At 39.4% G+C, this 25,216-nt stretch overlaps 1 protein-coding gene across 3 annotated transcripts in view; it reads right to left on the reverse strand.

Annotated features, from left to right (window-relative positions):
• The window catches only part of TBC1D12 (TBC1 domain family member 12), a 407,968-nt gene that overhangs the window by 217,482 nt on the left and 165,270 nt on the right, over positions 1-25,216 (reverse strand). For all 3 annotated transcript variants that reach the window (XM_069239854.1, XM_069239853.1, XM_069239852.1), the window contains 2 exons: positions 20,896-20,978; positions 8,373-8,490 (listed from right to left, as the gene is read on the reverse strand). In XM_069239854.1, the coding sequence (XP_069095955.1) occupies positions 8,373-8,490; positions 20,896-20,978 (201 nt within the window). The remainder of the gene's footprint in view (positions 1-8,372; positions 8,491-20,895; positions 20,979-25,216) is intronic.

Here is a 25,216-nt window from a genome sequence, read left to right on the forward strand (position 1 = left end):
CAAGCAGGGCAGCACTTCTCCTCAGCTCTTCTCCAGGCAGAGGTTCCTTCTTGTTTCCAGAAGTGTTCTAAAGTCTGTGGTTTTGGGTGCCATTCTTATACCCAGTTTCTCCTTTGAAGTAGGCCTACTTCAAAGTAAAGTCTCTTTGGAATGTCAAATCCTGCCTTGGCCAGGCCTCAGACACTCACCAGGGGGTTGGAGACTGCATTGTGTGAGGGCAGGCACAGCCCTTTCAGGTGCGAGTGACCACTTCTCCCCTCCCTCCTACCACAGATGGCTCATCAGGATATGCAGGCTACACCCCAGCTCCCTTTGTGTCAAAGTCTAGAAGAGAGGTGCAGAACAGCCTGACTGTCAAACTGACCCAGACAGGGAATCCACAAACAGGTAGAGTCACAGAAATGGTAAAAGCAAGAAAATGCTCACTTTCTAAAAGTGGCATTTTCAAGCGCACAATCTCAAAATCAACTTTACTGAAAGATGTATTTTTAAATTGTGAGCTCAGAGACCCCAAACTCCACATGTCCATCCGCTCCCAAAGGGAATCTACACTTTAATCAGATTTAAAGGTAGCCCCCATGTTAACCTATGAGAGGGACAGGCCTTGCAACAGTGAAAAACACATTTAGCAATATTTCACTGTCAGGACATATAAAACACATTACTATATGTCCTACCTTAACCATACACTGCACCCTGCCCTTGGGGCTACTTAGGGCCTACCTTAGGGGTGTCTGACATGTAAGAAAAGGGAAGGTTTAGGCCTGGCAAGTGGGTACACTTGCCAAGTCGAATTTACAGGTAAAACTGCACACACAGACACTGCAATGGCAGGTCTGAGTCATGATTACAGAGCCACTTATGTGGGTGGCACAACCAGTGCTGCAGGCCCACTAGTAGCATTTGATTTACAGGCCCTGGCACCTCTAGTGCACTTTACTAGGGACTTACAAGTAAATCAAATATATGCCAATCGTGGATAAACCAATCACATACACATTTTGTAAAGGAGCACTTGCACTTTAGCACTGGGTAGCAGTGGTAAAGTGCCCAGAGTAAAACAAATAGCAAAATCAGAGTCCAGCACACATCAACAACCTGGGGAACAGAGGCAAAAATTTAAGGGAGACCACGCCAAGGATGAAAAGTCTAACAATAATAATATCATAATCGGCCACACACCTCACCCAAGCCTGATCAGATAACTTGGCATCAGACCTCGCAATATTCCAGGAAATAAGATCACACTTCGAGCCCACCCCCTCCAGCACAGTCAAAGTCTTGGTGCATTGTCAATCCACCCCAGCCAAGTCAGAGTTTATATTATTTACTGTACCCCTGCAAATTGGCCGCAGGGCATTCTGGCCTGGGGGGGGGGATCCTGCCCAAATCAGGAAAGGGATCAGCATCCAGTCGCATATGATTGTAGAAATATCCCAGGTGGGCCATACCAACTGTTTCTGCCCTTGAAAAAGCAGAACTATATGAGGAGAGAAGCCGTTGAGCCAGGCCCGGGTATCTAACATTTATAATAACACAATCCTCTTTCCCCTCTTTTTTTCTAGGCCTAATCCAGTCAATTCTTCTAACAAACAGAACATCCACAAGATCCTTACATGAAAAATTGCAGTTTTTGCTCAGCCAGTAGCCAGTTTTATTTTTTAATTAAACCGTAGATTCAATTACCCCAGGGGCCAAAGCAGGAACATTTGTCAACACTACCACATAAGGGGCACATGCCGGGGGAGATCCAAATGGGCCAACGAAGACTTTTTATTCAGCGGTTTCTGGTTAAACTTCCCATCCGGCTGTTGGCAAACCCCCCCCAGTCACCACAGAATCATAACCAGGTTGCCTGCCGGGGCTGGAACCATTCAATGCCCTCCTGCCCATTGGTGGGGCGGTAGTTGAAACCAACACAGACTGAGCACAGACACCTAGGCCCCCAGAATTAGTCGGATTATCCAGTAGCTGAGGCATATTCCCCAGGGACCCAGCATCTTCCCCTCCTGTAGGTTCACCTCCTCGCTTGGTTGAGACAAACAGCTCAGGGCCTCATGTCCCCCCCTAGAAAGGCTCCCTTGGCTTCTTAATTCACATAGCCGAAAAACTGCTTTTTCTATCTCTGATAGTTTTGCCATCATAGGAGCCAGCATACCCTCAAACATCTCCTTAAACTTTGACAATAAATTGGTTGCATCACAGCCCATTTGCTCGCTAGAATCAGGGCCGAATTTCAAGAAGCTGTTAAAAAAAAAACTTGAACCAAAGATCAATGTACCTCCTAGTAGTGTCCAGGCATGAATTCTTCAAGCGAACACAGAAGGCTAATGAAGATATGGACATGTACATTTCTGCCTTGAGGAAGTTGGTAGCAGAATGCGAATTCAAGAACTTTAGTGAACAGCTAGTAAGAGATCAATTTGTATGTCACTGCAGTAACAAAAGTATATGTCAAAAACTACTTTTGTTTGGTAACCAGACATTGTATGAATGCATTAGAATAGCCAAAGAGCATTGAAATCGCAATACGGTCTGTAAAGGAACTTGAAGACAAACCGAATGAACATGTCAATCCCGACTATAACAAAGAAGAAAAAAAAATATACAAAAAAAAAAAAAAGGAGCAGCAGTCTCAAGAAGTAGTAACTGCAACTCATTCTTCTCACAACTCAATACATGTATCAGAAGTGGTAACGTCGGTCACAAAAAAGGGGGCAAACCTTGCGAGGCAGATACATTTCATGCAGATTGTGCAACGAAGTTGGATACTTTGCTAAAGAATGTCAAAGCTCTAGTCACAACAAAACCAGAGTTGGTGCGGTTACCGATGATTCACAAGAAAGAGTTCATCACAGAAATGCAGGACATGGTGTTAACAGTATTTAAGTGGCAGGACCCATCTGATTGCGTTGATCCTTATATAGATATAATTATAGTAGACAAAGAACTTAATCTTTTTGTTGATTCGGGGGTATGCATTACTATGGTCACCAAAGAGCTGTTCCAAGCTACGTGGGATAATAGAACACTTTTACCTCCTGACCGATCACCGATGTCATGCGAAGGGCGGAGGATTTCATTAGTTGGTTATTTTGAAAATATCTTGAAATTCAAAGGGAGAGCTATAATGGGTGAAGCTTATGTAGCAGTCAAAGGTTTAAATATCCTTGGCTGGTTTCGCCAGGGTTTGTTTGGCATGGTATTGAGACCTGGTATCCAAGAACAAGTACTGGCTATAAGAGATTCAGATCTAGTAGAAAATCTGATAAGTGCATATACCAAGGTCTTTTCAGGTGAGCTTGGGAAAATCAGGGCTTCAAGCATTTAATTAAAATAAAGGATGGTGCTTTACCCATTAAACACTAGATGAGAGGGATACAGTTTAGGGTCCCTCGCGATCTAGAAAAAGAACTAAGGTGGAAATTTTGGGACAAATTGAATTCTCCCTTTGGCTGTCTCCTCTAGTCATCCCAAAAAAAATAGAAACTCTGGTTGTGCATAGACCTTTAAGAGTTAAATAAAGAGATTTGGATAGGTTCTCACCTGGTGCCAAAGATCAATGATTTGTTAGCTCAAGTGGCTGGGGTTAAGTACTTTACAAAATCAGACCTGGCAACATCATACCACCAGATAGAACTGGAATCCGAGTCTCGACATTTTACCGCATTCGTCTCACAGTGGGGCACCAATCAATATTGTCAGTTGCCTTTCAGTTTGACATCCGCGGTGTCAGTGTTCCTGAGAATCATGGAAAATATCTTAAAAGATATAAAAAATGTAGGCATATTTCAAAAAAATGTGTTGATATTTGGTCCTGATTGTCAATATCACAATGACACATTCAATCAGGTCCTGCCCATTTTTCAAAAACATGGTGTAGTGTTAAAACAAGATAAGTGTGAATTTCTGAAAGAGAAAGTGAAATATCAGGGTCATGTGAATTCTAGCTCAGGTGAGAGTCCCAAACCTTGGTTAGTCTATGCTATTCTCAAAGCTCCTCTACTGATAGCCCAATAAAACTTTCCACTCAACTTTTGTCTATGTGAACTGTATTCATGGTTCATTAAGGACTTTACTTCCAAAGTAAGACAGATTTCTAATCTGCTTCAACTAAATACCGTGTTTTGTTGGGATGATGAATGTTCCTCTGCTTTTGAGAGGGTCAAGTTTTAGTTATCTAAGAAACAAACCATATAATCCAGAACTGAAGTACATACTTACTGTTGACGCCAGCAATGTCGTTTTAGGAGCAGTTCTAACTCAGAAGTCTAGTCTTAGAGAAAACACAATAGGTTTTGCTTCAAGGGTATTAAGAGAACCAGAAAGCCTATACTCAGTGATAGAAGAAGACCTTTTAGCTTCCGGGTGGGCAACAGAAAAGTTTTGCACGTACCACTGGGGATCAGGATTCATACTCCAAACAGATCACAAACCCCAGGTATTAGTACTCAGTGGGAAAAATATTAAGAATAGTACACCCAGGACTGCAAGATCCTCAGCCCGATTACTTCAGTTCCATTTTGAAATGGAACACATCCCAGGTGGCAAGAATTGGCAAGCTGATTATTTGTCTAGGTTTCTCAGGGTAGGAACATCGCATGCTGAGAAAGAAGAGTTTGAAGAGGAGAGTTGCTTAGTTGCTCCAGCTGAATTAGATGAAGTAGTACTGTTTTCTGAGGCAGAATGGAAATCTTCTACAGGCAATGGTCCTATATTGAAGATGGTTTCCAAACACATAGTGAGGGGTGGCCCAAGAGAAGCTGCTAGTGCATAGTACCAAACATTTTTCAAAATAAGTGATGAATTATCCTTAGAAAGGGGGTTGATTATGAGAGCAGACAAACTAGTACACCCTAATGCCATCAGGCTACTAATAAGGAATGCTCACAACGGGCATTTGGGTGCCACATTCACTAAACGTAGGGTGCCGGAGTCCTCAGATGAACACAGAAAGCGATAATGTAGTCAAAGAATGTGTTGTATGCTCTACTAGTGATAAAGTTCTTAAGACATCTGAACCGCCTTTAACCCCCATTGAACTCCCTATAGGTCAGTGGGTAAAGATTGGTATTGATATGGTCCTTTTAATAATCTTCCATTCAATTCGAGATATAATTTAGTACCCTTATATTATTACTCCAAATGGTCGGAAGCTAGATTTACTGGAGTTCCTAATTTGAAATCGGTTGTAAACTTTATTAAAGATTTCTGTATGAGTGAGGGTTTCCTGGAATTTATCATCCCTGATAATGGGGTACAATTAGTTTCTAGTTAAGTCGAAGAGTTTCAGAAAAACGGTGACATGAAACACTTAGAAAGCTCTTTATATCACCCCAAACGAATGGCCTGGTAGAGCGCTTTAAATGGGTGTTGGGTGATTGTATAAGGTGAGCCCTACAAAATAAATACAAAATTGATCCTGCCATACAGACTATGCTGTACAGGTCAATCAACTGCTCTAATTTCGGCTTTCAAACTCCTCTGTGGTAGAAAACCAGCCACTGAGTTTAGACCTGCATGGATGACCAGATGTTTGAAACAAAAGGTAGATGTGCAAGGTGTAGATCATCTTGTAATGAAAAATGTGACAAAGGCCCAAGCCAAACAAAAACAATAAGATGACAAAGGGAAAAATGTTTTCATGAGGTCCATAAAAGAAGGTGATTATGTTCAAATAAGTCATGGGGTTATGTCAAGAAAGGTGACCCAGAGTTCTCTGCTCCTTTCAATGTTGAAAGAGTATGTGGGGATGGAGTTGAGGGGGGGGAGGTAGTGGACACTGGTGGAATTGTGGAAGGTTGTGAAAGTTCACTTCCCACTAAGTGACGACCTGCCTGTAGGGGAACAATGCAGTGACAACGTACAAGTTCGAAATCACAAAAATTATGTTTCCAGTAACAACCAAAATAAGTTCCAGAAGGTACGAAAAAGTACTCAAATACGGAGTAAACCGCTCAGATATAGGAGAAACATCTGTCCAAAAAAAATATATATATATATGTTTCACCAAACAAAATTAAAACGCTGGCACTCCATGCAACTGAAATATTTAATCAGACCAGTAGATCCTTATCATGTTATCCAATTTTCCATTTTCCAAATACAAAAATAGGGCAACGCGTTTCACCCTTCGCGGTCTTCTTCACTGGCCCACAAAGGAAAGATACAAAAACAATATGGCCCCTCCCAACTCCAATATATATTCTCTTCCTAATCATAGACATAGAAGAGTTTTATTTTTATTTTTTATAAATAATAATAATATAATCAACCATATTCCACCTAAACATCTTTTCCATTCAAATAATCAAATTGAAAACATCTTCATAACAATTCTACTATTACTGGTAGGCTGGCCACATTGGCAATAAAACCAAATTAAATAAAGCCCTGAACAACTGTTCACAACCATGTAACTACATCCTTGACTAACCAATATTAACATAAAGTTCCTCGTTCTTGTTCAAGCCCCAAGGATGTCGGCTATTAAGCCGAATAATATACTCGGATTCCAGCTTTCTTAATTGCCTCTCTCTGTCAACCCCTCTACGGGTGCCCAACACTATCTATACCAAAAAATGTCATTTTATTCACCATACCCTCATGTACCAAGTTGCAGTGGCGAGCTACTGGGTAAGTTGCATCTTGTGCTCTCTTCCACGTGCCCGACTAGAGCAATTATAACAAGTGGACGTCACAGTCCAAAAATTTTGATCTTTGTGAACGAGGTAGAAGACAGGCTTACATTTATTTGACATTCTTTCCCTTTGTGTGAAGCGGCATGGATATTCTACAAAATCTTTTTTCTTTGTGCCTCACGTGCAATAATACAGGAATTGGCTTCACTGATTGATTGGAACATTAAAGGACAAGTGCTGGCTATTTAGTGTAGTGATTAAGACAAATTCCCTCGACGCAGTGTCCTTTCTGTGAATGTTTAGTCTATGTGGTGATAGAAACTTTTGTCTTGAGAATTAGACACTGCGTGTGAAAGAAAACAGGGCATATTGGAGTTTTCAACAAAGAGACCATGGAGTTATCCTGGTTTAATGTTTTCAAGATACCAGTAGTCGGGTCGCTTGTGCAAAATGTAAAATATTTCCTATTCCATAGTGCTGCTGCTTTGGAGGAAAGACTCTTTGAATTTTTGTGTCCAAAATGAGTGAGGCAATGCGTTTGAGAATGGAGGAGGCACGCAGTCTGTTTGATGAAACTGCTACCAGCCCCACACTTGCAACATATGGGAGCAAAGATTCACAGGGGACTGTGCCCCTGAAGCAACTATTATGGCAACTGGAGAGGTTAAGCAAAAAAGAAATAAATAGAGCTTGGGAAGTAATCTCCTTGAATATTTACATTGAGGTAGGTCGGGTCCCTCGCGGTCTCAGAATATTGATCACTCCAACACATAAAAACAATATTTTTGTATTTGGAAAATGGAAAATTGAACAACATGATAAGGATCTACTGGTCTGAATAAATATTTCAGTTGCATGGAGTGCCAGCGTTTGAATTTTGTTTGGTGAAACATTGGAATGGGTCCTGCGCCCATATTGGAGCACCAAACTCGCTAGGCAAGCGCAGGAAGAACAGCAGGTTTTTTCTCAGTTATATATATGTATATATATATATGCTTTAACTATGGCTTACCATATGCCTGTATGATGCTTGAGACTTACTTATAATTGAGATTCATGCAAATGTTTCCTTTCATGTCAATATTGCGTTAGTTTTAATGATAGTTTTGTATATGTGTGTATATATGCTCTTCTAAAGTTCATTGTTTTTAAAATGTAACCTTTTGTAATTTTGCGTAGTATAGTTATGTTTCTTCATTAGTTTATGTGCTAATTCATATTTTGTTTGTATATTTTTTTTCCAAACGTTTATGGTTGGAAGAGGAAAGCCCATGTAATATTCTCCCTGTACACCAGCTCCTAACACTGGCATGCAATTACTCTTTGAGCTCGTGATGGTGTGTCAGGGGACATTAGAGATAGAATGTGAACGCTTAACAATTTTAGGAATAAAAAACGTTAAGAGTGACGGGAGCACTCAGGCATCGCTATTTTGTAAGACTGGTTTCTGCCTTCTAATAAACCTCAAGTTGACTTAACTTATCCTTCCGGAGACTGTCGATTAACTAATGGACAGCCAGCTTTAGGGATCTAAAGTTAAAGCATTTTGTAGGTGTCAAGTGGACCTGGGACCTTTGGAACTAGTTACTCTAATGAGATTACTAAACTCGATAGGCATCATCCAAGGTATAATCCTCTTTTGCAAGACACGGTTTATAATATAAAAATGGTCCAGATTTACCAGTTTCAACCAAAGTTATAACGGTGGATAGATTTAAGTGAACAACTTACATGTTCTCCCAATTTGGGAGGATTTCAGTGTTCCAGATCACCATTGCACTTGCTATGTTTTCCTCTTGCTTGAATCGCTCTCTCATTATTTTCTTCTTCTTTTGGGCATCTTTTATCTCTGTTAAAATAACATGACATGGTACAAAGTAAAGAGGTTAACTATTAACGAGTTTTTACGGTGTCTTGTGTAAAGAATATTGTAAACAAAAGGCTAAGAGATCGAACAGGCAGATCTAAATAAAAACATTAAGCAAGTTAACAACACTTCACAGAGAAACAGCTCACTTACCTTACATATATAACTAGCCCCAGTGCAATAAAAACATCAAATAATATCGTAATGATGTAATGTTGGGTACAATAAATAAACTAAATCTAAAATGTTTGCGATCTGAATAAAAAATTAGGAGAACATAAAAGAATATTTTAGTTTGCACAAGTATTGTATATTATGGCAAATAATTTTGAGTATTGTATGTTATGGCAAATTATTAAGCATCACCTGATCCTTCTAAAACCCATAGCGAAATAACGAAGTGCAATGAGGGAATGTGGTTGCCTTCCAAAATGAAAAAGGATATGAGGTGCTTTCTATTCACTTCTCACATTTTCAAATTGTTTATGCAGTTTAGCCATATTTTGCTGTATGGCTTACTGAGATCCGCAAAGTGGCGTTCCCTGTAATAGCCAAGAAACATGGCATTACTATTGCACAGACATGAGGGGCGTTACAAGCTCTGTGTAGCGAAATGAATATAACTTAGTGGAGACTTTAAATATGTGATTTCCCAGACAAAGTGCTAAACAGAATACTAATAAAAAGGAACAAGCCTTAAAGTATATTTATTTTATTTCAATGGATATAAAGAGTGAGACTGTCCCCAAAGGGTAAAAGAGCACTTAATGGGAGGGGCGATCATTAATTCAACCGAAACAAGAACACAAGGGGAGCAAACAAATAAGGGTTGCATGAAGCACGTCTTCCAGCAATGTGATTACCAGTAAAGTACATAGACGGGGCAAGTAAAATAGGAAAAGAAACAGAAAAAACGAAGAGCTAGGACTGAAATGATTATGGGTAAAACAGATGAAGCATTTTTTTTTGTTATTTTTAGCCACCAAGAGGCAATTTGCAAGCATTACCGTAGGTGCAAGCACTACCTCCTCAAAATCACATCACATGCCTCAAAAAAGCAGCCCTCAAGTTTTTCCTTCTTCATTGTATAGTAGGAACACATCATAAAGTTCGTCATCCTGCTCCTTTCTCCACCCTCCGAGATGGTTGGGAACCAGAATGTATAACCCCATAAATGCTTGGGGAAATGTGGTATATTCAGATCAAGCTTTAAGCAAACAGATTGGGCAAAACATTCACAATAAAAGGTTCGTCTTTGTGATACTTTGCTTCCAGTGAGTTGCTGGCGTAGCAATTTTGACAATGGGTGAAAGCCCATGGAAAGTTACTGTTGCAAATTTAACTCGGGTCAAAGGAGTATGCCGTCTCGAAGAAGGATGAACTTCAAATCCGATTGGTGAGTGTCTGCTCCAACCATTTGTGAAAGAAGCAGAAAAATAGGAGTTCTACTCCAGTTAGCCAAAGTTATGGATTTTAAACATGGCACCTTTTCGGTAGGTGTTAGGACCTGTCTGGGGGGGCCACCGTGCAAGGAGGGTTTACAGGAACACAACGGTGGTGGTTGGGGCCTTTACCACTGCCGTACTGAGGCCCGACTTTTTATGGCACTGCAAGTTGAACACCAAATACCACCTTTCAGTACTTGATCATCAGGGTAGCAAGGCGAGCAATCCAAACCTATTAGAAGGGTAGTGTCGTGGGGTACAGATTCAGAATGCAATAGCTACCAAATAGCATGGACTAAGAACTGTCCAGTCCAGTAGTGTTTTTAAAATTAAAATTAAGTACATATCTATACCAAAACAAAATACCCCACAAAGGAATATGCCTGTGGGCACTGGGTTCTACAGCAGAAATTACATGGGAAAAAGAAACATATCAGGCTAAGGATAATGTCACAGGGACAGGATCACTATGGATAGCCTGACCAGACATCTATCGGTGGCTTGTAAGATGGCTCCTCATTGACCTAGTACCCGGCAACCACCACAGTATCTTTGACTAAAACCATGAGAAATCGAAAGCTTTGGAAATCCACTCAATGGTATGAATGGAAATGGTGGGGTAAGACTGAAGAAGTGGTAGATGTTTTGTTAAAGAAATATTAATAGGAAAGTATTCCTTGAAGAAATTCTCAATCTGAAGCCAAAATGTGTGTATTTGTGGACATTCCCAAAATATATGAACTATGTCACAATCTGGTTCTCTGCATCTCCAACAAAGGGAATTGGAGCAAAATGTGGCCTAGTATAATTTGGCTGGAGACAATGCCAATGGTGCAGTATTTTTAAATGGTTGAATTTAGCACAAGACTTGTTATTATAGTTTTACAATAAGGTATGCCAATCTTTGTTCGACAGTGTCATGTTCAAACATGAGGACCACCAAAGTGTTAGGTTACTGAAGGGTTTCAATAGAGAAAGAATGATCAATTAGAATGGCATAAAAACCAGAAACAGTTCCCTTAAAGTTCTTCCAAGTGTGGATATATCGTGCAATTGGCGAGTGTGAAGCGGTCTTGAATTTTTGCCATACTTAAAGAAAGGGCTGCAGTCAACTGAGTATCTACTGATTTGTGTTGAAGGCAGTTTGAATTCTTGTTTTAATTGTAATTGTATTTATATAGCGCTTACTACCCCTAATGAGGTGCTGAAACGCTTTTTTATGAGCAGCACGCTACTCCGGAACCCAAAAGGATTGGTGGTGGATTAGTACAGGGAAATACGAGTACAGTATTCGTATAGGGAGGTACGAGTTAATTTGAGGAGCGAACATGTGACTCTGTTGGCTGGACTGAACAGAATAATGGAAGGATCGAGGAGGGAAGAATCCAGAAGTGCTAATCGGGAGATCATAATAGTAAAATGAGGTTTGGGATCAGTAAAGGTGAGATGGAGGAGGGAAGAGACTGTAGAAAGGGATTAGGTAGATCATAGTAGTAAAATAGGGTTTGGCATCAGTCAAAGGAGAGGCAAATGAGGTAGAATTTAGAAGGTTTGTTTGGGAGATGGCAGTAGTAAACTGAGGATTGGGATCAGCCAGGAGGGGTAGAGGAGGAAAGAGTACATGATGGGTTATTTTTGGAGATCATAGTAGTAGAATGGATTTGGGATGAGTCAGAGTGGAGATAGAGAATAGATTGATAGAGGTATAGGGTGATGGTGAGAGAGTAAAGATTTTGAGAGAGTAGTTTTACAGTAGGACTAAAGTAATAATTCAATGAATTTATTGATACTGAACTCACATGGAGATCCACATAAAACACATTATAAATTACAAGAACAACTCGTTTGGTGGAACACAGAGGGCATGCAATACTTCTGATACAGAAAGTAGGGAGCGATGAAGGCAGCTTGGGCGTAACCATATTCGACGATATAACAACAAAGCGGGGCAAATAAAAAGAATATAGCTCAGATCTTGGATACCGTTTTGACAAAAATTACAGATCGATGGGGACACATACCATCTTGCTTATAATATATTGAGCTGTAGCAGTCCCTGCTGTAACAGGAGCCAAAATAGTCTAATCCAGTGTGGCCCGTTCCAAATAAGGTAGGGTTGCATTTTCTGCAGTAACACAAAATCTAATGCAGGTTGAAAAAAACACCTGTGTGTATAGATCTTTTTATCCAAGCAAAAGCTTAAAGATCAAGTTGCTTGCCTAAGATTGGTTTTAAACTGTGACTGAGAAAGTGTGAAAACAAGATAGGAGCCTAAATGTAACAAACCCTAGGGCATAAATAAAATTCTTCCCAATAGTATACTTTGCCCTACTGCCTGCCAAAATTTCTTTCTGTAACAGAAACCTTAGAGACTCACCGTCATTCTTCTCCAAAATGACCACCCCACGCACCACCCCAGCCAGACCTTGCACAAATGTGCTTCTTAGACCCATCTCCAACCGTAAAACTGCTGCTGAGGAAGCCGTAATGACAGAAGATAATTTTCTGACGACCCAACCCTGTATCTTAGCTTGAGATTGCACCTTACTTGAATTATGTTCTATGTGCGCCCTATCACTGAGGTTCCCACACATTATTCTTCCTAAAAAATTGTACGATTTTACCATTTCTAACTTCTGTGTTCCCAGGAACCAGGAGAATGTATCATATTTAAGTTCCTTCTTACTGTGGAAGCACAAAATCTTACTTTTTGAAGCAATTTATACTTAAAAATGGCCTCTGTAAACTGCTATAAAGCCAGGAGGTGATTACTTAGTCCTTTCAGGGTAAGGTCTAAAATGATTATATCGTCTGCATAAAGTAAGCAGACTATCAGCCTCCACCCGGACATAAAGGCAAAACCCTCACTTTGGGCCAAACAGCTGGGCAAATCTGAGATACACAGGGAAAACAGTAACAAAGCTAACATACATACATAAAATAATGAACATATAGATTTATGATTACATAGTAAGGGAATACATGTGTAAGGAATATAATAGAGATTTCAAGTTGTATCGTATAAACACAGACTTTCAAGTGTTGCCGTATTTGAAGTTTATTTGTGTACTTTTATAACATTATTTTATCTTTCCTCAATATTTCAATAGTGAAATGCTTATAGATAATTAGTTAAGGTAATATTTACCTATTGTGATAGTTAAAATAAAAACAGATAAGCATTTAATCAAACAACTTATTCAGAAACTATACAATGAAATATGAACATCTTAAATGTTGAACATATACGCACCCACACACACATTATACACACACACACACACACATACATACATATTCAACCGTAAGTAAAATATGCATTTGTTAAGCAGGCCTAAAGAGTAAGTATATATTTTCAAATAAAATAATTAAAATAATTATACATATTTGTACAAAGAAACACACATATCTAGATATACACATATAATCAAATTCTAAATGTTTACATACACAGGGATAAGCAGTCCATTTCTGTTCAAGTATGGTGGTTATGTAGGAAAGAGACAATTCTTAAGCAGTCTTCTGAAGAAAGGATAGGTAACTGGGAATCTTGCATTCGGGGTAATGAATTCCATAGTTTGGCCGCTATGACAGAGACAGATGTACCACCTATTTTCTTTTTCGTGTTTGGTGGTGTTTTAAGGTGGGGTGCCAATATTGAGTGGTTTCTTTATTGAATGTATGTGGTTATTTTATTCCTGATGAAAGAGGGCCTTTTTTATGTACTGCTTCGTGGGTGATACAAAGCAGCGTGAAGGTGGATCTTCTGGCAACCTGTAACCAATGTAGGGCCCGCAAAGGCAGGTGAGATGTGGCCTTGTGGCTTGACATGTAGGAGTAGTCAGGCAGTAGAGTTCTGAATGCTTTGTAGTTTTTTCATAGTAGATAGAGATGATCTGTGGTAGAGGGCACTTGTGTAACCCAGTTTTGAAAGTACAAGAGAGACAGTAGCCTGCACCTTGTTTGTACATTCCAGGTGGGGGAAGATGCATCGCAGAATTTTCATGGTGATGAAGCTTGATCTTGCTTATTTGTCCACTTGGGCATTCATTGTTAACTTAGAGTCCATGGCAATTCCAAGGTTTCTAACTTCCTTAGATACTTTTATAATTTGGATCATTTTTCCAATCACCACAAGTATTTCCGTTTTGGAAGCAATCAGTTTGAGATGGCTCCATGTCATCCCCTGATCAATGGCTCTGAGGCAATTGAAGATTTGTGATTTTCCAATGTCTTTGGAGCATTCCAGTTTACAGAGTATCTGTGGGTCAGTTGCAGTATGTGAGTTGAAGTTCATTGATCAATACTAGTAATTACATCATGTAGGTGTTGAAAAGCAGTTGTAAACTTGTGAATGATTTTAAAGAATACTGTTGTGGGCATGTTGGTAAATATGTTTTATTTTATGTTTAGCCCAAATTGAGCAGTTGAGTTCAACCCCCTTGAAAGTAATGTCTGCTTTATTACATAGTGGAGCTTGAGAATGTAAGCGAGTATGAGTTTTTGCAAGCATGTGTGCCTTCTGCCAAGCTAACTGAGAAGAACAAACAACTGAATTAGAGGAATTTGTAAATCTTGGACTTGTAGGATAATAAAATGCTAGTTCCGTCTTGGATTTGACTAAGGACTGTTCAACCTTAACCCAAAGTGGAGTGAACCTGTATAAGTAGAGTGAGCTCAATGTTGTGCAATCCAGTAATTTTCTAGATGAGGGCGAGGTAGGCCCCCTTTCTCGGAGGATGAATGTAATTTTGGGCCATTCAGGCGAGGTCTATCACCGTCCCATATGAACCAAGAAATAGTGGAAGTCATTGTTTTGAAAAAGGATTGCGGGATGGATAATGACATAATTCCAAAAATATAGTTGAATTTGGGGATTGTATTCATTTTTATGATTTGTACTCTGGCCCCATAGTGATAAATTCAGAACTGTCCAGAAATGAAATTATCCTGAATTAATCAATTATGGGATTTAGGTTATCCATAATCATATCTTTCAAACTTTGATTAAGGAATATTCCTAAATATTTTAGTTCCAAATGTAACCATTTAAAGGGGGTCATTAAGGGAAGCTTTAGTGGTAGTGGAAGTCATTGGTAGGGCTTAGCATTTAGACCAGTTAATTTTATAGCCAAGCAATTTGAGAAAGTGGTTATTGAGAGATTAAAGAGGTTGCAGATATTTTTGAGATACGAGAGGGTCAAAAGGATATCATCTTTGCAGTAAAGGGCTTTAATTTCTGCAGCAGCTGTATCAATGCCCTTAATATCAACATTATTTTGTATGGCTGTAGCTAGTGGCTCCAGGGCCAAGAGAAATAACAATGGAGAAAGTGGACATCCTTGTCTAGTACTGTGGCAGATGTGGAAATATAGGGATTTAAAGCTGTTGCTTGTAACTGCCACCATATGTGAGTGGTACATGCCTATAGTTAAAATGTTAAGAGTTAAAATAGTACCAAATCTCACCGTATTCAATGTTTGGAACAACATTCTATTGTCAAAAGCTTTTTTCTTCATCCAAGGAGAGGAGAACTTTTCTACGGTATCGTTACGCATTTGCTATAATGGATGTGAGATAGTACAGAGATAAGTAGAGGATCAACCCAGGATAAACCCAACTTGCCATGGATGTATAAGAAACATAATGACCGAGTTAAGATGACTGAAACTTTGGCTAGATTTTTAACACCAGAATTGATTAATGAAACTGGCCTACAACTAGAACATTTGAAACGATCTTTACCTTGTTTGGGAACATCCATGATATGAGCCCTTAATAAATCATGAGGCAGATGCCCCAATCGTAATGCCTCATTGAAGACAGATCTTAAAATCGTAACAGTGTACTTTTTGTCAATTTTAGAAAATTCGATGGAAGTCTATATTCCCCAGGTGCTTTCCCAGTAGCCATGTAGTCTTGCCTTACCTATTTCATCATTTGTGATTTCTCCATCTAATTCTTTCTGTTCCAGTGTTAGTTTAGGGAGATTGAGCTTAGAAAAAACAAAGCTTCTTCCTCTGTTTGATCTAAACAATTCATGGATGTGTAAAGTGTTTTGGAATAATTCTGATATTGGGATAAAATCTGAGGGATGGGTAAGTAGTTCACCACTAGAATTTTTAATGGCTGGAATCATTCTAGATGATTCTTGTTGATGTAGCTGGTAAGCTAGTAGTCTCTCAGATTTTTCCCCACATTCAGTGTGTCACTGGTGGATACAAAATAGACATTTCTCTGCGTGAGATGTATAAAGATCATTAATGGTGAATTTCACAGAGAGCAATTTCTTCAATGTGTCTGGAGACAGTGTTTGGAAAAAGGCCTTAAGAGTTGAGATTTCTTTTTCAAGATAGATTCTAACATTGTTTGCTTGTTTTTTTAATGAAGTGCAGTGTCCCTCATTATCAGGCCTCTTAGTACTGCTTTTTCAGCACCCCACAATGTAGGTGCTATGGAGACAGAGTGTTTGTTATCTTTTAAAAATTGTTCCACATATAGACAGAACTGCTGCTTTTCTTGGGGGTCTTAAACGAGGGAAGGTTAATCCTCCAAGGAAGTTTTGGGGAATGTGATAGGCCAATATCTACGTGTCTATGAGATGGTGACATGGAATGATATGTGCATTTGTTACCAATTGCTGAACTAAAGAGGAGACTAGAAAGTAATCAATTCTTGTGCATAATGAGTGTGGGCACAAAGTGAATGTGGAGTATCTCTCATTTAGGCATAACAATCTCCATGGTTTCTGAATCGTGTGGTCTTTAATGAAATCCAGAAGCATATATTTATCTTTATTATGATGGATGTTGGGTGTTCCTGATTTGGCAATGAAAGCATCACTGGTAATGTTCCACTTTCCTTCAATTAATTCACTGGTGGACCCAAAGGATGTTTATAATGTTTATAATCTGCTAAGCGATAAAAAGGTAATTTTAGAATCTGTCTGGTGTATATTGATTCCTCTGTGAAAAAAGGTTTGCAAATGTGAAGTTTACGAGGATGTATCTTTCCTCTGTATCCTTCCCTTTTTTAAATATTTTGCATGATAAGTGTTTGTTAAAGAGAATGGCAACACTGCATTTCATTTGTGGTGTGGATTTGTTAGCCGACTTATTGGAAGTGATACCTGAATGTATGATTTGACCAACCCAAACTCGCTTTAATTTTTCACTTTCTTGTGAGGTGAGATGGGTTTCTTGTAATAACGCAATATCTGGTTTGCTGTGGCCAATAATTAAGTATTTTATTCCTTTTGATAAAGTGTCAGACAGTGTACATTCAAAGAGGTAATCTTTAACAGTCTCGTGTTAGATGACTGAATGCGGTCGATTAACATATTACAAATAGATGTTGCAATGAGACTGTATATATGTAGTATGAAAAAAGGAAATTACAAATAGTATAAATTGTTTATTGTATTTGAGGTCAAAGGAATTGAATTATAATGCAGGGTGTATTGATGTGAGAAAATAGACAATCTAAAATATTTAACGGCCAGGTAATGCGTAGATTGTCTAATAGTTATAAAAATAACAAGTATACAAATAATAATTAGTTATGTGTCCAACAATAAGTGATTAGACAGTGATGTACAATCTGTTTAAATGTTTGGGGGGCTTCCTATAAGACAATGTGGAGTGGAGGGGAGCGAGGTCATCAGCAATATGAAGACCAAGCAACATTACCCTGTGCATTACCTAAGTTGTGGCTTAAGGTTAAAAGGATAAGATAATGGCAAGCAATATACAAGTAAATCAATTCACAATAAGTAAAATAAGAAAGGGTAGCACATGAAATACAGTAGTTGCAAAGTGCAGCGTAAAAAAACATTCAAATGTATGGTGCAAGAGAAGATGTAAAGGGTACATCAAAATATTTAGAAAATAAAATGTTGTGGTTATGGAAATCATCCAAGGTCAAGTTTTCAGTGGCGATCTTTATTGGTCTCTTGGATGTGACCCCTTTCAAGTTTTACATTTGCCACTATGAGATCAGCTGCAAGTCACAATTTCCTATCTGCCACGTTTGATTAAATCTGAGGTAGTAGTACTGTTCGGGAAAAGAGTAGTTTAAGGAGAAGAAGTTATGTATTTAATTTCTGATTCAGCTTCGTCCAAGTCACTTAAAAAGGTTCCCAAGTTATGAGGGTCAAAGTGCTCCTTTATTTTTTAATACGTTATGATCATAGTTGCCGGTTCCAAGAGTCCACGTTTGATTTCCTTTTTCCTCCATCCTAGGACGAAGGGCTAACAACTGCAGTCTCTAGCGATTGGTGGGAGCTGAAAAGTCTGCAGGGATAATGATTTGCGCCTTGTTGTAGGTGTATGGACCATGTTTTCTTGCTTCTGTGATGATTTGGTTCACCTGTTGATGACATAAGCAACACGCCAGAATGCGTGAAGTTTGAGATGTATGGGTAGAGTTTCTCAAGCATACTCAGTGGGCGAATTTAAATTCAAGTTGAGGAGAGAAAAGAAGTGTTATCAACGTGGGGAATAGGTTAGTTAGGAATTTACGATCCTTTTCCAATTGTTCAGGAAAACCGAGAAATCTGATATTGTTCTTTCTGGTGCGATCTTCCAAGTCTTTTTTTTGTTGGAGGTATGAAGTATCTTGACCATGTTCAGGGAATTTATCATGCAGAGTTTCAACCTCAGTGAGGTGATCATCCATTGTTTACATGCACAACTGAAATTGACTAACTTCTCCCCTTGGAGATTTTACTTCCAGAGTAGTCGCAGTTACTGCATTATTTACTGAGGTAATCAAATTCTTAATGTCCAACAGTTCTTTAAGTAAAGTATCCATTACCGTTGGGGGAATTTCTGGAGAGTTTGCCATATTGGTAGAGGGGTCTTTGTTAGCTGGAGTTGTCATTAAAGCTCAGATATGATAAATGTCTGATATGTTTAAATTTCGACATGGGAGTCTGAGTGGATTGAAATGGGAGCGTTCCTCTTCTTTGCTTCATATCCAGACCAGTAGCACAGATGAAGAGTAAAGTTAGTATAAGGATAGTTCTCAGATCAAAATGCCTGCTGGCAGTAGAACAAGGAAGGGATAGCCCCCAGATATATCTTGTTTTGTCCATAGACCCTGAAGTCTTTTGGCAGTGCCCTTTTTCTTTTTTTCCTTTTTCTCCCTTCTCTTTTTCTTTTATTTTCTTTCTCTCAACTTGTTCTCTTCTTCCTATGTTATTTTATATGTCTCTCTATTAGGACTCTTCTTTCTTTTGTCTGTTCCCCAGACTTCTCTTTCTTCTCCCCCTTGTTTTCTTTCTCATGTTCACTCTTTATTTTATTTTTTTAAGTGTTGGAGGGAGTTAAGAAAAGAGCTCAAAAGAAACGAGGATTGAGTCTTTTCCCAAGCCTTTGGGTTGGTTAGTGTGAAGCAGGCCTCATGAAGAAGATGCAAGTAGCAAAGTGTGTCACAATCGAAAATTTGTTTAATGCCTCACTGAAAAAACCCAGAGTTAAGATCAGGGCCTGAAAAATCTCTGGGATTCAGGAAAAGAGAGGTGTTGCTCTTTAAATGCATTTGTTATTCCATGTCGGGTGGGACTATGAAGGAGCATGTTTGTAATTAACCAGTATTTATAAAGGAAGTCTTTGATATGCCCATTTCATTTTGAAATGACCAAAACATACTGAGAGTACCTTAATTTATATTGTCCTGCAATTTAACTGTCGACTGCAGTTGCTGCCCAAAGCTCCACTGGTGAACGGGTTCATTTAAAGGCTCCTGCCTCTGTATTCTCTGGGTCACGAGCCATGTCACGCAAGAGTGATTTTATTTGTGGCGGGCGCACTCCCAAACGAATAAAAGGTTGCTGCAAGTTCTGTAAGGCATCCGGAGAAGTTATACGATGTGGCAGCCTCGAAAGGCACACTAGGAAACACAAGAAAAGGCTCAGGCCTCGCCAATCGCCCTTCATAGCCTCAACAGAGAGCCACCATTTCCAACTGCATCACGCTCCACTCTCCCCCCGTCTCTCCGTGATTGTGATGTTTTAGTGATGTTGTAAACAGACTGGTGATTCCGAAACAGTCCATCTCTTAGTGTTTCTCTCCTCTGCAGAGCAGACAAAGTAGTCAGGGGAGCAGGGTGGAGAGTGGCCGGCAGGTGTCTGAAACTGGAGCACCAAAAACATAAGGACCATGATGTGGGATAACTTTGCACTGGGCGATCAGAAGGGGAGTTGGGAATAGCACGTCTGGGAGAGGAACTCAGGCAGGTTCTGGCTGAATGGTTCTCTCTACACATCAAAGGAGACTGCTATTGCCAACTCCCCACATCCACCATCAAAACAAATGGTAGTGCTCAATAAGATATCAGCAGGCTTTTTCTAAAAAGGTTATTGCTGCATAACTAAAGCAACCATGTCTGGCCACTTCATGGTCACTGAAATTTACATGACTAAGGTCAGTGGGTATCTTCCTCTTCAAGCCCAGGAAAAAGCCCTGTCCTGTCCTGTACTACAGATTAGAAAAGTAGCATGCTGCCACCACCACTCCAGGATAATGGTCCGAGACATGGAAAGTAGTTATATGTATTAGGAGTGCATGCTTGGTCTGCCTTTCGCTGGGCTTGACTTCGGTACCCAAAATGCAGTCCATCAGCAATGAAGTGTGATGCAAGCCAAGCATCTGCCCTCAATACAAGGTGCGAATACCTGAAGCAAAATGGGTTCAATAGCACATTTTAATCTCAAATTAGTTCTGCCAAGTATTAAAGAATTTCTGCACAATTCTCTTAAAGCGGCAGAGATCAAATCTCCCTTGAAGGAGTCGCTGTCATGACTCCTTATGTCTGATTAAAACATTGCTTATTTATAGGTTAATTTGTAAATGAGCTAAACAGGATTTATTTAATAATGTGTACTTTCAACTTAACTGTACATCATGATATACCCACATTACACAAACAAGGAACACCATACCTCGTTTTTTTGCCTCAGCCACCATCTCATCATATTCCAGTCTATGACGGAGAGCTTCTTCTGGGGACTTTGCCGGAAGATTTCTAAAAAACAAAAACCATTTACAAGTTTTATGGATTAGGTTTACTTTACTGTCAGCCAGCAAGAGTTCTAGTTTCAAGAATGCAACAAACCAAACCAAAAGGAGGAACAAGATACTGTGAGCTAGAGCCTGGAAAAAGTAGCACAAATTCCAACATGGAGCAACAACATGACCAGAAAACACCAAAACTTTAAATCCTTTCTGCAACAGTTATAGGTTTCACGTCTTGAAAATATTTTCAAGTATTCCTGACTTTTCCACTGCTAGGGAGCTCAAAATTTCAATCAAATTCCAGAATGATAATCAAAGAAATGTTATCCAGGATACCTAGTCTGGCAATACCAAATATGTGTAGAATTTCATAGCACGTATGGTCTGTACACGTGTGGTATTTGTCCAAAACAATTATCCATACATTTGGATGAATGAAAACTATTCTCTAAATCTGTACACACTAGGGATTGTACTGATTGGAAGCATAGCCCAATCACCATGACTGGCTAGGTATTAAGCTCTTTTTTAAATCCTAAAACAAAACAATTATGCTGCTAATTCCCACAACTAGAAAGCTGTTGCTTTGTGGTCACCACTGGTATTGAAGGAGTTCCTACCATGGATAGGTTTTCAGAGCATTTGGGGTGCACGTTGGAACTTAAGTCAACTGCTCATGAAGGAAACTTCAGAAAGGAGCCAAGCAGGAAGGATGCACCGCCATCTCCACCTTAATGGTAGGTCATAACACCAGACATGTTTGAAAACTGATCAAAATAATATTTTTCACATCTAGACAGGCAAAATAATATATAGCTGGGTAGAATAATGCCTTCCCCTTGGATGACTGGTTGGGAGATTGTGTAGAACAAGGCCATTTAGAAATTACTTAAAATCTTGCAAAATACAATATTTCCCTTTAGCTTTACTGCTTAATAAGCATACTCACAATGAATCTCAACTCAAATATGTGCTCATCTGGACCTCTTGTGTGTGAGGATACCACGCATCTTCAGATTTTAAAGTAGTCTGGAATTTCCATAGGCACCAAACCAATGTAGTGCAGGTGGCAGATTTCAACTCTATAACAAATGGTGGTTAGGTGCTAATGTCCTGTTAGGAAGCATATCAAAAAGCATGTTTATCCAATAGCTGAACATTACTACAGCTATCTGTAGATGGCTGGTGGACCTTCAGTACTCTTATAGAAATTAATACACCCTCTTCATTGTGTGAAATGTGCCAAAAAGTGACATTTCTCATCTGCTTTTGGGGAGCAAAAAAGCATTTGTGTCTAGGACAACCGAAACATTTTCCCTGAATCTCACAGGTATGGGAATACCAGGCATGCATAGGTGTAGAGGGTAGTCTCATCTTAGCACGCAGATAGCTCCTCTAGTATTCTTTAGAATACTGTGTATGTCCTAGTTGTTTTTTCTGTTAGAAACAAATATACTATCATCCCACAAAGTCTTCCAAATGAAACACTTACTAAGCTGAATGATCAAGTTACTGACCTTATGTAGTGTTCCCTCCGATGGACCCAATAGCTCAAGCGGCCTTGTTAGCTGAATCCCTTCCCAGGCACCGTAATGGATCCGAAGTCATATCCCAGGCACCAGACTTTATCTGGAAATCACTGGTGTTAGGTGGGACTCAACAACGTTGCAGGATTTGCCTTTCAGTGCCACAAGTGAAATTGCGCAAGTGAATGCCACTTGAGCACCAGTAAAGTCAGCTCTTTCTACAGAAGCAAAGGACTAAAGGAATGAGCAAAAGGAAACCATATACCACAGTATCAGAAATGGGAAGAAGGGGTGATTATAAGTAATCTGTCGTAGTTCTGGTATCCATCAGGAACAACATTACCAAAGGTAATCATTTAGGGCTTCTAGTTCTTCTGAAGGCTGTCCTAGTTTGTAGAATTTTTAGAAGAATCCATCCCAAAGCAGTTCACAGGAGGAGAGTTGCGATTCAAGCCCAAGCTAAACAAGGAGGATTGCAGAACCACTTTCCCAAATTGGCACTACTATTGTTCTTCAGAAATTAGACAACATAGCTTGGCAACTGAGAACAAAGTCTGAGCATTCCAAACTGCCGGCCTAGGCATGCACCATAAAACCAAGAGTGAAATGTTTTTCCATGTAAGAAATTTAACATGATATAAGTGCAAGGGTTTGAGATGCTTGCCCTATTAGAAATGTGAGTCACGGCCCAATCCAATTAAAACCACAAGCCAAAATAGTGGTAATAAATCCTTTTACAGTCCGAAATTTGTCGTCCTGTGAAAAAGGAAAATGATCAATATGTAATACGGTGTCCCACAAAGTGACCAACGACCTGTAATGTCACAAAGTAACATAGACCAGCAGCTATCTCTATGGTCCGAGTGAAAGAACACATGAAAGAGCAGAAAATCAAGAACAGATAGTTGACACAAGAAAGCTAGCCTCTCAAAATCTAATCTTATAAACCAGCATTAGCAGGTTGGGGGCGAAGTAAATGCCGCTGCCCTGGGACAGATGGTACTCCTGTTATAGGAGCCTCGGTTCCACAGAGTTGCAGGAGGTTCAAGTACCAGGTTTGTCAGACACATTCAGGAACAATAAATAACACGTTGTTAGCCTGTAGTTTGATCTTCTGGATTATCCTCTGAATCAGAGAGATTGGAGGAACGTGTAAAGAAGTTCAAACATCCAAGGCAGACGGAGGGCATCCTAAAATAAACGCGGACACATGTAGCAGCAGATTTTTTTTTCCTGCCCAAGAGTTAGTTAGTAGATTGTGTTATTTATGGTAGTAACCAAAACCTCTCCTTCATTTACATTTAAATGAAACCGCATGTATACTGTGCCTCAACAAGACGGAAAAGACAAATCACACTTCTGATTCACTAATTTCACTTTGCTGCTGGTGAAGTACGTATTCACAATGAACTGACAATCAGCACAGACCAACAGAATAAGGACCTGACTCAAAGTTTTGCTAAGACGTGTATGGCTGCCACAGTTTAATATCGGTGTGCCAAATGGCAAATGCATTTAGTTTTTATTTCACCTGATACCTCTTTAAGCAGGGACTCACTGCTCCTTCATCTCAGTCTTGCAGGTTCTTTATAATCTGTGCTATCATCATTTGTCTTTTTTTTTTTAACACCTTTCTCCTTTTCCCCTTGTGTGTATCTCTCTCTTGCTCTGGGTGAGAATTTAATGCGGAAAAATTAATGCAGGTTCCCAAAATGAGTGCTGGTAGGCCCCACCTGCAACCAACAGCTCAAATTAAAAACAAAACTCGGGACTGCAGAATGAGACTATCGCAGACCTTAAAAGTAAGCCAGAGAAAGAAACTACCCTTGCCTCGTGATACAGGGTTCTATTACAATTCACATCAAAATGTGATGAGCCAACGTCATAACAAAGGAACCATACCAATAAGCGTAGTTCACTGAATAGGTTTCAATCCCTCCTCTGCCCTACCTGCAATAGGGCCTTCATGAAACACTACTCTGAACCAAAAGGGTATAGTGCAGGGGATCCTTAGACAAAATGCGGCAAAAAACTACATACAACCTCACACTAGTAGACCTCAATACTATTGCCATAAGTGACCGACATACCCAGGCCAGATTACTGACCACCATGATGTAGTAGAGTATGTGGCTGAGACAGAAATCAGGTTCAACAGCGACAGTAGATGTACTGTAGATAATGACATGGGTTACATACAAGGTGGGTTTGATTATTTGGATTTCATTTTTTCTTCACTTTTCTTGTGCTTGTTATTCTTTTAAAGTTGGGCTTTGTAGACTGGTAAAATTTTCTTGGATATGTAATTGCTAACTTCTTTAAAACACTGCAATTACATCCAGATCATATCATAGCCTGTTAACATACTCTCAAACTGAACACAAATATTGCAAATAAAATCTTAAGTGTTGTATTACTTTGCCTTTGTTAGAGATACACGGGGGGTCCTAATTTATTCTACACACACACTGCAGGCGTATCATACTTGTTTGTACAGTCATGTAACTACTGATACCGTATGATCTCACTTGTGTAATTTGTGACATATGTGAGGCCATGAGTATGGATGGCAGAGGCTTGACTTAATGTTTTCTTAGCTATTCATAACGGTTTAATTCTAGTAGTTTCAGGTAACCATATTGCCTCCTTAGCTCTTTCTTTTTAAGGGATTTCTGTGTTTTTATAAACCTTTTCACTTCAGTGGACCCCCATTTTATCATTA

Source organism: Pleurodeles waltl, chromosome 6 (genome assembly GCF_031143425.1).
Source record: "Pleurodeles waltl isolate 20211129_DDA chromosome 6, aPleWal1.hap1.20221129, whole genome shotgun sequence".
NCBI classification, from domain to species: domain Eukaryota; kingdom Metazoa; phylum Chordata; class Amphibia; order Caudata; family Salamandridae; genus Pleurodeles; species Pleurodeles waltl.